This window comes from Sinocyclocheilus rhinocerous, unplaced genomic scaffold (genome assembly GCF_001515625.1).
Source record: "Sinocyclocheilus rhinocerous isolate Xijiao unplaced genomic scaffold, SAMN03320098_v1.1 scaffold615, whole genome shotgun sequence".
NCBI lineage: Eukaryota > Metazoa > Chordata > Actinopteri > Cypriniformes > Cyprinidae > Sinocyclocheilus > Sinocyclocheilus rhinocerous.
In genome coordinates, this window is record NW_015631049.1 from 3,025,643 (window position 1) to 3,040,680 (window position 15,038).

A 15,038-nucleotide genomic window follows, 5' to 3' on the forward strand; every position below is an offset into this window, starting at 1 on the left:
TTTTATTTTAAATAAATGCTGTTCTTTGAACGTTCTATTAAAGGATCTTGGGGAAAAAATGATCAGAGTTTACACAAAACTATTAAGCAGCACAAATGTTGTTCAACTGTTTATTGTTTTTGATAATAATAAGTGTTCCTTGAGCATCAAATTAGCATATTTCTGACGGCTCATGTGACACTGAAGACTGAAGTAATGACTGCTCCAGCATTGCCCTCACAGGAATAAATTATTTTAAAATATCAAAACAGAAAACAGTTATTTCAAATGGCAATCTTTCACATTATTACTGTTTTATTCCAAATAAGTGCAGCCTTCTTCTGACTTCCAGACTTCTTTCAACATTATAAAATCTTACGGACCCCAAACTTTTGAAAAGTCATGTACATCTTTGTTTTCAATCACACTTATAACATCAGGATTCAGATTATATTTCTATCGACTTGAACCATGTTGCAGTTCCTAGAAAAAGTTTACAAACAATGCTTTTCTTTTCAAGCCAAACACTCTTTTTCTTGTTAGAGAGTGGTTATTTTGGACCCTGTCGAAATAATCAGATCTCTACTACCACCACCTGCCCAAAACAAGGTAGTACTACATAAGGACCAACTAAAGTGCCCTGATGTTAGTTTGTAGCACCAGCAAATAAATCACCATACGACACACGAGAGAGAAAGGAGCAACAGATTTTAGAATTGGTAAATTGATTATTCCTTTTTTAATTGAAGATTGACCATTTTCTTTATTTTATAGAAAACGGAGAAAAAAAAGAAATTGCCTTTTACAAACATTTACAAATAAATGACAAGTGGATGTACAAATAAGAACTGAAAGGAGAAAGACAAAAAGAAAGGAGGCAGGGAGAGTTGGATCACCACTTATAGCAACTTTTAGTTGTCCAGTTTCAAGATGACTGCCATGCACACTTTGTGCTTGATCAAAATTATCCCAAAATGTGTTAACTCATCCTTTTCTCTTTCTTACCAACAGCAAAAAAAAAAAAAAGTTTACAAACATAATTCATTAATGTATTTATCAAATTAATTCTTTAAAAAAAAAATCAACATTATTTTTGCCCATTTTAATTAGTGTCCATGTCTGCGTTTAAGATAGTGCTGTCAGTAAAGCTAAGGCAGACTGTTAGCACATGTACAGGCCAGGAAGGGGTCAGGGGTGAAACATCAGGAAGTCAAAGGTGAAGTGCTATTTCAAGCGCAGCAATTCGAGCTGATCCTGGTACTCAGTGAAGAGTCTCTGGAACCGCAAGTTTTGACCAATCACAGGCATCACCTCTGTCAACAGATCCCTCTTTCTCAGTCCCTGAAATGGACACAGAAGACAGTGCAGTTTTTGAAAACGATTCTGAATGACGCTTTGGTTTTATCAGTAAATACAAAAACTATACCAATAACAAATCTGTAATTAAGTTCCAGAAAAATTCATACCAGGACTGTCGGCTCCCAGGAGCTGCTACTGGATTTGTGAACTGGTCCCAGTAAATCCTGACATAGTTCCCTTAACCTCTGCTCATAACCTTCACAGATACACACAGAGTTATTGTAAATCTGTTCCGATTACGAAACAAACGCATCTTTATCTAAGATGGCCTGAGGGTGAATACATTTTCAGCAAATTTATAGTTTTCGGTGAACTATTGCTTTATTTCTAATAGACCCTCTTGACTCTTTTTACCAGCTGGCCACCTTCTCACTCACCCTCGTTTACGAGGAAACGTGCGTAGATGAGAAGCCAGTGTCTGTACTCGCTTGCTGAGAGGAGGATGAGGGAGGAGGAGAGCTGGTTCTCCAAGAAGGCCAGAGTCATTCCCTGCTGCAAGTGGTGAGGAGTCGATGAAAAGCGAGATGCCAACCGCCCCGCACTGAGAGAGACAGAAGTGAGACGGTTAAGGCCTGTTCACCCCAAGAACGATAACTATAAAGATAATGGGCTATCCCTTTCAATGTTCAAGCTCTTTAAAATGAGTAATTCCGACAATATTGTTCTACTATGTTGTTATCATTAGAGCTGTAGTGTGGACTTTTCCCTTTTCTCATAAAATTAGTATTAAAACTAATTATAGTGATCGTGAATCTGAAAGAAGCATTAGCAAAGTCTGTTACCTTAGATTACGGCTCTGTGTGAGAGCCAGTGGCCCCATGGAGCCCAGAGCATCCTGAGAGGTCAAGCAATTGCGGAAGTCCGCACACTGTACAAGAGAGTCCTGCTTATCTGCGATCAAATTCCTATTAGAGATGTAGAGAAAGGACACAAAATATCAGAGGCAGAACAATCATAGTGGCCCTGAAAATTATTTGGACAGTTTCTGGTTGTTAGATGTTAAAACTTCAATTAACACATGGTTTGTTTATCACTCACCAGGTCTCCAGTGAGGAGTTGAAACAGTAGGTTTTGCCATTTGACAGCGAAACCACAGGTACACCTTGCTGAGTCAAAAAAGACTGACTTACTGTAGCGTCTGTGCCTGGAGTGAGAAAGAGATAAGGTATTATTATATTTCAACTGATTTATGATAGTTCATTTGTCTAATTATTGCTGCCCATCATTTTGTCAGACAAACTTCTGCTCTTCTCATGTAATTCAGCAGTTTTGTGTACCATTGAAAAGTTTTGGTTCAGTAAGATTTTGAAATGTTTTTGAAAAGTCTCTTATGCTCACCAAAGCTGTGTTTATTTGATCAAAAATGGCAAAATATCACCACAATTTATAATAACAGTTTTCTATTTGAATACATTTTAAATAGTAATTTATTCCTGTGATGGCAAAGCTGAATTTTCAGCAGTCAATATTCTTTTGGTGGTCTTCAGTGTCACATGATACTTCAGAAATCATTCTAGTATGCTGATTTTCTGCTTAAGAAACGTTTCTTATTATTATCAGTGTTGAAAACAATTGTTGTGGAAACCGTGATCAATTTTTTCAGGATTCTATGAAGAATGGGACGTTTAAAAGAAATATTTTTTCAGCCCATGGAATAACATCCAATCAATTTTAGAACTTTATGAACAGTAGAAATCAAGGTGGGGTGGTGTTTAGCGAAGAGTCGATTAATAAAGGTCAACATAAAACTATAAAAAGAAAGAAGATCTCAATTTATTAAAGAAAGAAAGAAAAAATCCCACCTGATAAGATTGGATTCAGAGATTCATTTTTGACCAAAGCCGTCTGTTTCTGAACATCCCTGCAGAAAAGAGACAACACCAGCCATTTAACATCATGTCAGATCTAGATCTTTCAGAATTTATGTAAATAATCACTGGCCTTTAAAAAAAAAAAAAAAAGGCACAAATCAACCTGACTCCTGTTATAAATACGGCCACGTTTTTAGCATCAGTCAACAAATGACTTGTCTGGACTTTTCTATTGAGAAACATAGAGGAAGGGTCAGTACCAGACAGACAGCGTGGCTGATGCCATCAGCGCCATGACAAAGTGTCCCGAGCAATGAAGTGCTGACATGGGGGCGGACAGAATGATGGATGGAATCAGTCTCCGTCCACATGTAGTGAAGACAGAGAGTGTGCGGTCCTCGCATGCTACAGCAACAACATCGCTATGAAAAAATAAGTTACTATTAGTACCTTGATTTTTACCTTTGTCAAAATCAGGCATAAACCAGTGTGTTTTAACACGCGTTGTGTGCTCACCTGCTCCCGGTTGCTATGATGATGCGACTGGTCAGCAGCATGTCCCACTCTCGCCCCTCTCTGCTCCATTTGAGCTGACTGAGACGAGCTCCAGACACCACCGAGACCTCGTTCTCCACCTCCAGATACGTGATGGCGTCTGTACTCACCTAAACACGCAGGTTAAAAAGCCCATGAAATCAAAATGACCGTTTTGTGGATTTTAGACCATGTTTTTATTATAAGCTGATTTAAGTTCTCTAATAGCTGGGTCATTAACCAGGCTGGTTTTTCATGCAGAAATGGTATTGAGTCTATGTTTGAATTACATTACATTTAACACTTTTATAGTACTTGAGCTTGCTGATTACACATTATGATCTGCCGAGAGCGTTCATTGCATGCACAGGACTGATATCTTGGGTGTAGAGAGTTTTTGAGTCATACCTGAGTGCTAAATGACTTCTGTATGGATGGGGTAGGAAGTTTTAACACCGCTACAGGTGTTGTTAATCGAGACGGCTCCTTCTCCGCTGAGACTGGAGTCTACAAGAGAAAAGACCAGTCAAAAGTCAGTCAACAAACTTGGTCTTTGATGCGCACTGACATCACATGGGTTCTAATGAAGGACTCTCAGGGTTTCTTATGTGCCATGGTCATTAAGGTAATGGAAAGATAATGAAAGATATAGAGATTATAGTATAGAGGTCATAGTCAACTAGTGTCCATTTTTCTTATATATTTGATATACAATATAAAAAAGTTGTATAAAAATAAACATACATTCATATAGTACTCTTCACAAGTTTAAGTGTCAGTAAGATTTCTTTTATTCAGCAAGGATGTATTAAATTGATCAAAAGTGGCAGTAAATAGATTTAGATTTCAAATAAATATTTTTTTATTATTTTACTAAAGAAAGAAAATCAGTTTCCACAGAAATATTAAGCAGCACAACTGTTTTCAACATTGACAATAATAAATGTTTCATGAGCATCAAGTCAGCATTGATTTCTGAAAGATCATGTGACACTGAAGACTGGAGTAATTCAACTTTGCATCACCAAAATGAATTACGTTTTTAAATATTAAAATAGAAAACAGTTATTTAAAATTGTAATAATATTTCACAGTTACGGTTTATTTTCTGATACACAAATGCAGCCTTGGTGAGTCTTATCAAACCCAAACTGTTGACTGGTACTATGCAATATGTATTAAAATGCTGTATATACATACATATTTATTTATGAATATTCATATTCATAAATTATATGTAAAAATGTTTTTGTTATATACTTCAAATATTTTTAGCAGCTGTGCTTTAGCAGTTACACAGTTTTCACAGATCTGAACAGGCCTGATCAGTCGACTTTGAAACTCGAAAGAAGAAATGTTACCTGTGGGAAGGGCTGTGATATGGGCATCATCATTTTGGCATCTTTTCGTGGCCTTCCCTTCTTCCTCTTTTCTACCACCTCTGCTCCCTCCATCTCTCCCTTCCTCTTGGCCATAGATAGCGATTTCACCATGCCCTTGTCCTCACTATCGCTGCTGGTTTCATCTTTTCCTTTCGGCTCCTTCACAGAGCTGCTGTCTTTTACCCTGAGATAGAACCACAAAACTTCAGTTTGTTTTTAAGTTCAGTTTAGAAGAGAACACCATGCAGTTATCATGCAGATTTTATTACCTGTCAAGTGGAGTGATGCCTATAGTGAGGGGTACACTAGTGACCCCTGGCGTGGCCTTTGACCTTTCAGTAAATCGTGAATCCAGTGCTTTCATGGGCTCGATCTTGGAGGCAGATGTCAACAGCAGATTCGATTTCATACCGATCGAATTTACAGCTGCAGGTCCACTAAAAAGAGAGAAATTAGATTTTTACAAAGTATTGGTTGAGAGAGAGGGGAAATGGGACATTACATAGTAAACTTACCTGTCCTTGTTCTCTTCTGCAGTTTTGTTGGGAGAGGTGGTGGTGGGGTCATGGGAGGGTCGCAAGCCAAGTGAGTTGGCTGTACTGGAATCCGAAGAGATCTGAGGGGTGAGCTGAGTCGATGCAGACGACCCCGGCAAGATTGGGACGCTGTTGAACAATGCTGGTGAGAAGTCCCTGGGTAAAAGTAAGAGACATTCAGCCACTGAATGTATGCTGTGGTATAGGTGAGTGATAATTTTAGACGTGCTGTTGTGCGTGTTCGTTACCCCGTGTCGAGCTGTGCAATGCAGAGAGGTGTGATTCTTCTCCTCCCATCTGCAGTTCTGGTCTCCACCTGCTTCTTTAAGAGGTTCTGCCCAAAAAAAAGTGCCATTTGTTAGCAACTACAGTCCTGCAAACATATTTTTTGGGGACAAAAGTGTTAAGTGCTCTCTAAACTACTATGCTATGACCATCTTGGTATTAAATGATACATAAATATACAGATTCATACAGAGACTGAGAGACAGGCAGATGTGCATGTAAAGTGTATGCAAATTATTTAAATGTCACCCACACATTATGTATTTGCATGTAATATGTATGTAAACTATTACAATTTTCCATAACCACTCATTATGTGTATTAGGGCTGGGCAGTATGATCCGGCAATGTCTTTTAGTCCCAAAAAGTACTTGGACACTTTTGGACTCTTAAGTCACACATAAAATATATGAATTTAATTTATTTAGATACCTAAGTGTCAAACCAATTAGCATTTGGAAACAAATTATGCTAGACATGGATTTTAAATATTTGACAGAGCAGGAAACTATACTTTGTAAACTTGCAAGCCAGCCATGGCTGGAGGTGGAAATACGAGGAACCAATCATTATTTACCATATTAACCATTTTAACCACTTAAAAAAGACTGCTGTGTGTATTGTTACATATTCTTTCCTCTGACCTTCCTGATGTCCTCCAGGGACTCTCCGTTGAGCACATTGGTGAGTTTGGGCGTCTGGTTCTCATGACTGCTTCCCTGGGCTCCATTGGGGTTCTGGTTCCCCTGCCGTTCCTGCTGATACTTCAGCATTTCTGGGTTCTCAATAATAGTGCTGGAAAGGTGGGATTCCATAGTAATGGCCAGACTCTTTCCGTAGATGTTCTGATGAATAGCATTCTACACAAAGATACACAGAAATCTTATTTTCTCGCCACCTTGTTAGTTTGTGTGTGCTGAGTAACTAACTAAAAGTAGCAAAGTTTTAAGCCATTTACATTCTTTAGAAGCGTGACAGTAGCTCAGCTGTTTTTAAACAGTGTGGCTTTCCCTGTAACAAGCTATTTTTTTTAAATGCTGCATCGCTGTTGTTGTCACACTGCATTAAGCAAGCAAAGGCAAATAGCAAACACTGGAATGTCCTGTGTATCTCTTTAAGTAGGACTGGAAAATTTGAACGAATTTGCATATTTCAACAAATGGTTTAAAGAAACAATTCACATATCATTAATTAATTAAATAAATAAATAACTAAATGTGTGCAACTTAAGGGAGATTCCACTTTTTTCTGCCAGATAAACACTGCTGAGATCTTTCAATTATATAACTGAAAAGTTATTTTTGCCTTAATGTTGACTGGTGTGTGTATATTTTCTCCACCTTTTCCTCTTCATTCAAGGGATCTCCCAGTTCGTCCTGCGAGAAATCCAAGAAAGCCACAGTTCCATCCATGGAGCACACCAGGAGTCCCAGCCCATTGAGTGTCCTGAGAGATACGACCCGTTCACAATACTCTCATGCATGTAAGTTTTTACCCCACTAGAGTGTGTATGATGCTTTACAGAGTTTGGAAAACAGAAAAGCTGTTTTCTTACCATGAAATATCCATAATGGACTTATCAAAGAGGTCATGGATAACCACCAGTGGGCGCTTAAGTGAGGTGAGCTGAAAAACAAGAACAGGACAACTGATTCAAGGTGCGTCATCTTAACATTCAGAAATCACACCCTTACACTGCATGAATGTGACATTTTTTTGTCCTCATTGAAAGAGAAATACAAGAGAATGAGAACATATCAGAACATATTTGGTTCTTAAACAGCTTTGTGGAGCCTTGGACCAATAAGGCTTCACTGTGGGAGCCCAGAGTCCAGCGTAACGGGACTGACAAAATGTATTATCGTGGTTGCAGCTGGTTAGGACAAAAACTCGTTAACATGGCTGAGATGTGATTTATTGCTTCATCCTGTCTGTTTTACATTGAACATTAAACAATATTTTTAAGCAAAGCATAACCACAAAATTGTTTATACTACCATTCAAAATTTTGAGGTCAGTATGATTGTTTTGAATGAAAATAATACTTTTATTTTGTTACAAAAGATTTCTGTTTCAAATAAATGCCGTTCCTTTGAAAGTTCTATTCATCAACCGAACCGTGAAAAAAAATCAGGGTTTCCATAAAAACAGTTTTCAACGTTAATAATAAGTAATGTTTTCTGAACACCAAATCAGCATTTTACAATGATTTCTGAAGGAGCATGTGACACGAAGAATGGCGTAATAATTGCTTAAAATTCAGCTTTGCATCACAGGAATAAATTACATTTTAAAATATGTTACAATAGAAAACAGTTATTTAAAATTGTACATTTTAAGATTTTATTAGTTTCCCTTGATTTTGCACAAATTTATAATTTACTTTTAATTTAATTCAGAATTTCCAGGTTTTCCCATGATCGTAGGAACTATGATCTATAGAAATATGCCTTTATGAAATTATTATTATTTTTTTTTTTGTAGTGGGGCCAAACCAAGGGGTGATATTGAGAAGTCTCATACCCATACAGAGAGTGAGCGGTCCTTACTGCCCACAGCACAGCAGCAGTATGGGCAGCTGGGTTTGGGAGTACTGCCGTTCTTCTGTTTCTTCTTAAAGATCTTAGGATTGAACTTCTGCAAAGAGATGGAGAGGAACTCATAAACCACTTGATAAGAGACAAGAATCAACTTCTAATGCTCAGCCAATTTTAAAAATCATGATTTCATCTAAACAAAAGGAAAACACTACAGTACAAACTACGATGGAGATTTCAATGCATGCTTTTCTGTGGAATATTACAGATTTGAACCGACACTAACCACCACAGTAACAGCTTTTCGATGACCCACAAAGTCCATGTTGGTTTTCCAGCCATCGCGTTCGATGATCTGAGCTGTGGGCCCAGAATTATTCATGGCATGAGCTGAAACCAGGTACTGACCATCTGGAGACCAGCTCAGCCTCAGGACATGTGTGGTGCCGCCACACTGAATCAAAGCAAGAGAGAAGGAAAAAAAGAGAGAATACAGGGTCACACGCATGTAAACAATTTAAAGAAGAAAAAAAATAAACAAAATGAAAATAAGACTAACAAGCAAGTAAATACAATCCCAAACTAGCATTTCTGGTGAGCAGCTTGAAGTCTGAAGTCTTACTTCACTGAAAGGTTTGGTGATGTTTGTCTCCATCTGCCAGTCCATGGTCCTCCAGACCTTCAGGCTATGGTCATCTGCCTGGGAGGCGATGTACTTTCCAACTGGGTCCCACGTCAGACCTTTCACCAGCCCTGTGTGTCCCTTTAAAGTCATCACAATCTCTGTGGCATACACATATAAAAGCAAATTCAAAAATGCAGTAGACGAAGCTTTGATTCAGAACTGAATATACTGATACAGAAGCCAAACCTTTAGAAAATTCCCTGACAAAACTTTCCTAGATACTAGAGTGACCATGAAAGTATTTGGGCATTCAAGCCAAACTTAATGCCACTGCATTACAACATACATCAAACCAAGCGGCATCTGAAAAAAAACTGATGCTAGACTACTTTTTCTCAAATCTAAACTGACATTTCACCTGGAAATTTTCGAGCGTTCCATATAACGATGGTGTTATCCACACTGCAGGACGCGAGCCAGACATCATGAGGTGACCAGGCGACATCCATTACATCTGAATCAGATTTATAGAGAACACCACATGTGCTTCACACAATGCCAAAATTGAAGACAATATCCAGCATCTACATGAGCAGCGTTTTCCCCCCTCACCTCCCGTGTGGTTCCTCAGAATCATGACGCATCTCCACTGTTCCACATTAGCCAGTTTACTGCTGGACCCAAACACTGTGCTTGGACCTATGAAACTGCACAACAAAAGAAACACCACATAATGCCTCAAAGGCCTGTGAGTGGAATCTGTGGATGCATGAGTGGTATCTGTTTGTGTCTTATAAACAAAAAAAAGACAACAATCTGTGTAGGGGAGAAAGTACGGTAATAAGCAGTGCATTTGCACAAGTGGCATCTAGGTCATTCTGTCAACTGGTATATGGATTTAAAAATCGATTTTTAGCATCACATCCTTATTTTTAAACTTTAATATTCAAATATATTAAAATATTAATATTATTATAATAGCATTTTAAAAACGTTATAGTTAAAAAACAAAAAAAGTTTTAAATGTGTGACAAAACTAAATGTTTTACTAAATCATTTTGACATGTTTGTGTTTAACTTATAAACATCTCGTTTTTTTTTTTTTTTTAAATCCATTCATCGTGTGTGCGTGAAGGGAGAAATGAAAAGACAGCGATACACCGAGCGGGTCAGTTTTACTCACGCAGCTCTCTTCCACACCATGACCAGTTTGTCGTCTCCTCCTGACGCCAGGTATAAGCCATTATTTGACCAGCGCACGCAATTCACACATGCTGAAATGCACAAAGTTACATAAAACATTTAATTAGATGCTGAATATTCATCAGTGTCACACATTCCGTCTCCCATTCTGTCAGTGCAGTTCACATCCAAAGGAGTTTAAAATACATTTAAGTGACAAAACATAATCTAGACACCATCTCTGAATTGTTCTTTTGATTGTTGGGAGCAAAATATGTGGTATAAATGCAACAAAATCGAGTCTTAAGAGAACAATAATCCACAACATGTGTCTTTATTCATATATTTTAATCTTGAATATAGAGATAAAAAAAATTTAAGTATCAAGTAATACCTAAGTGATTGTCCATCTGACAAAGCAATTTGGGAATATTCTCATTCTTCTCATCCTCCTCTCGAAGAACCGGGGCCATATTCCAAATGACAACTTTCCCAGAGTCCTCACCTGTCAATCAACATTGAAAATATTAGCTCCCAACAACACATTTGTCACTAAATTAGGATGGAAATAAAACTACCTTCTACAAACTAAGCTTCATCTGAAAGCTAAACTAGAGTCAGCAAAAGAATGACAGATGTTAGAGGGTTTAGATTTTCACCTTGGCCACCTGTAGCAAACTTAGTTCCATCTGGATGGATATCAACTGAGAATATTGGTTTACCTGAAAACAAAAACACACTTATAACACAAATACAGTTTGAAAACACATCTCTAACATTGTCAAAACAAGATGCAATAATAGCAAACAACAAATGTACACAATACATAAAATGCACGATTCCAAAGCAGGTTAAATGAAATGCAAATAAGGCCACATTAGCATATAGCATACATAATTAACAGGTTAAATGGAACTTGTGACTTGTCTTTATGGCCAAATCATCTCTTAAATAACACAATTGACTCATCGACCCATGTCAGAGGTCTGCCTGTGTTTTGCAACTTCAAAATGGGTGGTGTGCACATCATATATTCATGGGTGGCTTCTTAAAAACCAGCCAAGCTAAAAAAAAAACTAAAAAAAACAGCCGGTTACTATGATTCTTATTGCGCTAAAACGTGCAAAAGAGTATCCGATCGTAAGCACAGACCTGCAGAAGAGACCCGATCCGTCTCTCTACATAACAAAAGCGCAAGTTGAAGCCCCGGATTCCTGCACAAACACACACACAAACAGACACAGAGAGAGTCGGGCTGCTGCTCTCACCATTGTGATTGACCCAACTCGGCTTCAAGAGCTTCATCTTCACGCTGATCAATTATAAAACCGCCGTTTGCAACCCGCGATCTCTCCCTCTGCGCTCCCTAGGAGAATCGTTTCCAGCGTCCGCCCGCCTGCCCGGCCGTTTAAGTGCTGCGGCTCATCCGTTACTTTGTTGCTCAGTTGAACTCCATGTCTGTCTGTCTCTCTGTCTCTCTTTATCTCTCTCTCTCTCTCTCTCTCTCTCTCTCTCTCTCTCTCTCTCATCTGTGAGCGTGAAGCAGCAGCAACTGAAGTCACGCCGGAAGTTCGCCGTCTTCTTCGAAGTTCCCTTGGAAACAAAGAATCAACTTGTGTGTTCCTTATTTACATTAATTCACTTGGCAGAGGCGTAATGAGGAAATTCCATACAAATTAGGAACTCACATACAAAAGCGACTAAATAATAGCAGCGCTACATTACATAATTTCAGAAGTATACCACAGTAAGGCTGAGGTCAATAACAATAAAGAACCACGATATTAGCACGTTTTGGACATGTAGCATAGTTATGGTATTGGTATGAAATAACATAATAGCAAGATGCTATAACTGGTGACAAAATTGAAAGCTGGCTTTTTTTTAATAGAGAATTTTTAATTCTATCTATCTATCTATCTATCTATCTATCTATCTATCTATCCCCATTGTTCCGTTTTGACATCTGCAGTTCACAGATTTAGCACATTTTATTCGAAATTATTATAAAAAAAATAAAACATTACTTTTTGTTTATAGAGGAAAACGTTTGCCAAATTATAAACAAGGATTACAATTTTCATTAAGGACAGTCAAATTAATTGTCATGTCAAATACGCACGTACAGAACTGAGTAATGGTTAGATTACAGAAACCTTTTAAAAACATATTTTGAGTGGAAAAGCGCAAAATAAAGCTTAAAAAAAAAGCTAAAAAAAAAAGTAATGCTTTATAAAACTATTTTACAGCTTCCCACTGGGTGGCGAGCGCACATCTTTTCATAACGGATGTATATAGAAATCGAACTACAAGGAAATGCGGATACAAACCAGCAAAACACGAAGAGGGCGGAGCTTGATGTGTCATAATGAATGATTTGACCACACAGCGCCCCCTAGAGGACATGAGTGCATTTACCACCAGCGCGAACAGACAGTTACCATTCTAGCTAGTTTCACTTTCGCAAGCGCAGGCAGGAAAAAGCGAGCCGCAGAAGAAGAACTCACTCAGTTTGTTGTTGACATCAGCAGGAGGTGACAGAACAGAGGCTGTCCTGTGCAGTATGGCTCAAACTTTCAGTCTATGATTTATAAGATCAGCTGACAGGGAGCCATGGGCGCATTAGCTTGTCTTTCTGTGCTGTGCTCGTTGTGGCTTTGCCCGCTGGCGTCCAGCGAACAGGTGGCATTTGTAGAGGCGTTTCTGGAAGACCATCAGCATGTTTTACAGGGTGAGGTGGTCCAGGGGAGTCTGGAGAACGACCCTATGGAAAACCACAGCAAAAACAAACATGATCTCAAAGGAGACCTCATATTAGTAAGTGATCAATGCATGCAAACAGATACTTGATATTGCAAGACATTTATTTTTGTTCTGAATGTCTGTTTCTTGCTCTGGCTGTTTAACTGCTTAATAATATAAAACTAAAGGAAACGAAATGTATTTTTTTCATTGTTTCATTGTTTTTCATTGTGTTTTTTTTTTTTTTTTTTTGCTCTGGCTGTAAAATAATCGATGTTTTATTCAATATATTTGCATTTTAACAATTTTCTCATGTGTTGACTGTGACAGCACTGTGATACAAAAAATATGTAATATTATAAATATTGACATATATTAAATATTATATAAATATTGACAATATAGTGTTAACTTATTATAGCATAGCTGCTTTTATTTGAGTAATCTGCTAAAATGTTATATAAAAGTATATTCACTTTTATCATTTGTAACATATCTTGTGCTGTGTCAGCAGTGGTACATTAAATATAAAAATACTTAAATAAACCTAAAGCTCATCTATGCCAATAACCAATATATTACCAGTATACCCCAAAAATATTAAATAATATAGACTTTATATAAAGATATATAGCATTCATTCATGTGTGTGTGTGTGTGTGTATATATATATATATATATATATATATATATATATCATTCATTTCTATGAATAAAGTAAAACAATTAGAGCACAACTGCTTAATATTACATAAAAATGTATAAACTATAAAACCTTTTTAAATCAAAATGAGAGAAAATGAAATGAAATGAAAGAACATTCTAGTGATCATCTTCTATTTTTGACTGAAGTGTAAAAATTGATATTTTAAAAACTAATATTACATAAAGTTGTGGGACACATTTGTCAGATGTTTTAAGCATCAGTGTCATGCTTCTTTTTTTCTCTCTGCAGATAAAAGACGAAGCTATTAAAACCAACAGTGAAAGCAGTGATGGAAAGGATCCGAACCCCTGGATTGGAGTGGTACCTGTCCAGATGGAGGAAGGCACAGTTTCCAGTAACAGCAACCAGGAGTCGTTTGCTGTCTCTGTGGTCAATAAGGTATTCAAAATTGTCATTGTGAAGACTAAAACATGATGATTAGGAAGTACTGATCAAACCGACAGCTCTGTCCCACAGATGAAGCGTGCTCTTGTTTTGGGTGCATCTGCTTTGATTATACTGGCTTTAAACCAGAAAACTGTCCGAGAGGTGAGAGCTTTGCTGTTCTGTTCCATAAACCTTCAGTTGATTTCATAATGGTTATTAGATATGCATAAGAATTAAAAAAGAAAAGAAAAGAAAACTGTTCTTCCTCTATAGATGGATCTCTCTCAGGTCCTCTCAAAGCCAATCATTATCATTCAGACATCAGAAAATGTCACTAAGCTCATCGGAGCACTCCTCAGGTAATCCACAGTCAAGAAATTACAGATTTTCTTCTGAATAAACAGAATATAATTTAGGAATGTGTCTTTTTCTACTTTTATTCAATTAGGGGCCTTCATGCAACGGCAAAAGTCACTTACAAGTCTTTTCTACAGGACAGTCTGGTAAGATTTTACTGATAATACATTTCTATGTAGCATAGTTTCACACTTGTTCATTAGTGTGGAAGTGTGGTATTTCTAAATGTTGTGTCAAAGGGTGCCACCTTGACCCTGTGGTCCAGCTGTGGCCGTTCAAGAGGAGGGTTGTATGGGGAATGGCAAGGGGTCATCTGCACTGGGGAGACCAACTCTCAGGTCCAGGTATGAGTGTTATGAAGACATATCATATCATCCAGGGTTACTGTCATAGCCTTACAGTCCAAAATATTTCAGTACTGTCGTGTAATCATCTTACAGTGCATCATTTTTTTCACATTTTGTTATGTTGCTGCCTTATGTTAAACTGCTTTAAATTACTTTTTTTCCCCATCAATCTACACTCCATACACCATAATGGTAAAGCAAAAAACTGGGTTTTAACATCTTTGTAAATTTATTAAAAATAAAAAACTTAAATGATTCCATTGCATAAG

At 37.6% G+C, this 15,038-nt stretch overlaps 2 protein-coding genes across 3 annotated transcripts in view; one reads left to right on the top strand and one right to left on the bottom strand.

Moving 5' to 3' along the window:
* Window positions 1–318: 318 nt before the first annotated feature.
* Window positions 319–11,841, bottom strand: LOC107741257 (protein HIRA-like). 2 transcript variants are annotated; one of them, XR_001640185.1, is made up of 26 exons: window positions 11,499–11,841; window positions 10,890–10,952; window positions 10,625–10,735; window positions 10,232–10,322; window positions 9,661–9,755; window positions 9,467–9,562; window positions 9,046–9,206; window positions 8,710–8,877; window positions 8,410–8,523; window positions 7,442–7,512; window positions 7,227–7,332; window positions 6,531–6,746; window positions 5,850–5,935; window positions 5,581–5,757; window positions 5,335–5,502; window positions 5,045–5,249; window positions 4,092–4,190; window positions 3,666–3,814; window positions 3,410–3,571; window positions 3,141–3,199; window positions 2,377–2,482; window positions 2,121–2,243; window positions 1,716–1,879; window positions 1,446–1,534; window positions 1,016–1,320; window positions 319–968 (listed from the first exon to the last, which is right to left on the bottom strand). XR_001640185.1 is itself a non-coding variant. In XM_016553958.1 (25 exons), the coding sequence occupies exons 1-25, from the start codon at window positions 11,533–11,535 to the stop codon at window positions 1,204–1,206; spliced, it is 3,033 nt and encodes a 1,010-aa protein (XP_016409444.1). In that variant the 5' UTR covers window positions 11,536–11,841; the 3' UTR covers window positions 319–1,203. The 2 variants fall into 2 exon arrangements, 1 of the variants encoding a protein (XP_016409444.1); XM_016553958.1 differs by having other exon boundaries at window positions 319–1,320.
* Window positions 11,842–12,717: 876 nt separating this feature from the next.
* LOC107741259 (RING finger protein 215-like) overlaps window positions 12,718–15,038 on the top strand; it is a 10,698-nt gene continuing 8,377 nt past the window's right edge. Inside the window, exons 1-6 of the mRNA XM_016553961.1 lie at window positions 12,718–13,047; window positions 13,928–14,077; window positions 14,156–14,227; window positions 14,339–14,424; window positions 14,514–14,568; window positions 14,662–14,766. Coding sequence (XP_016409447.1) covers window positions 12,844–13,047; window positions 13,928–14,077; window positions 14,156–14,227; window positions 14,339–14,424; window positions 14,514–14,568; window positions 14,662–14,766 — 672 coding nt within the window. The 5' untranslated portion in view covers window positions 12,718–12,843. The remainder of the gene's footprint in view (window positions 13,048–13,927; window positions 14,078–14,155; window positions 14,228–14,338; window positions 14,425–14,513; window positions 14,569–14,661; window positions 14,767–15,038) is intronic.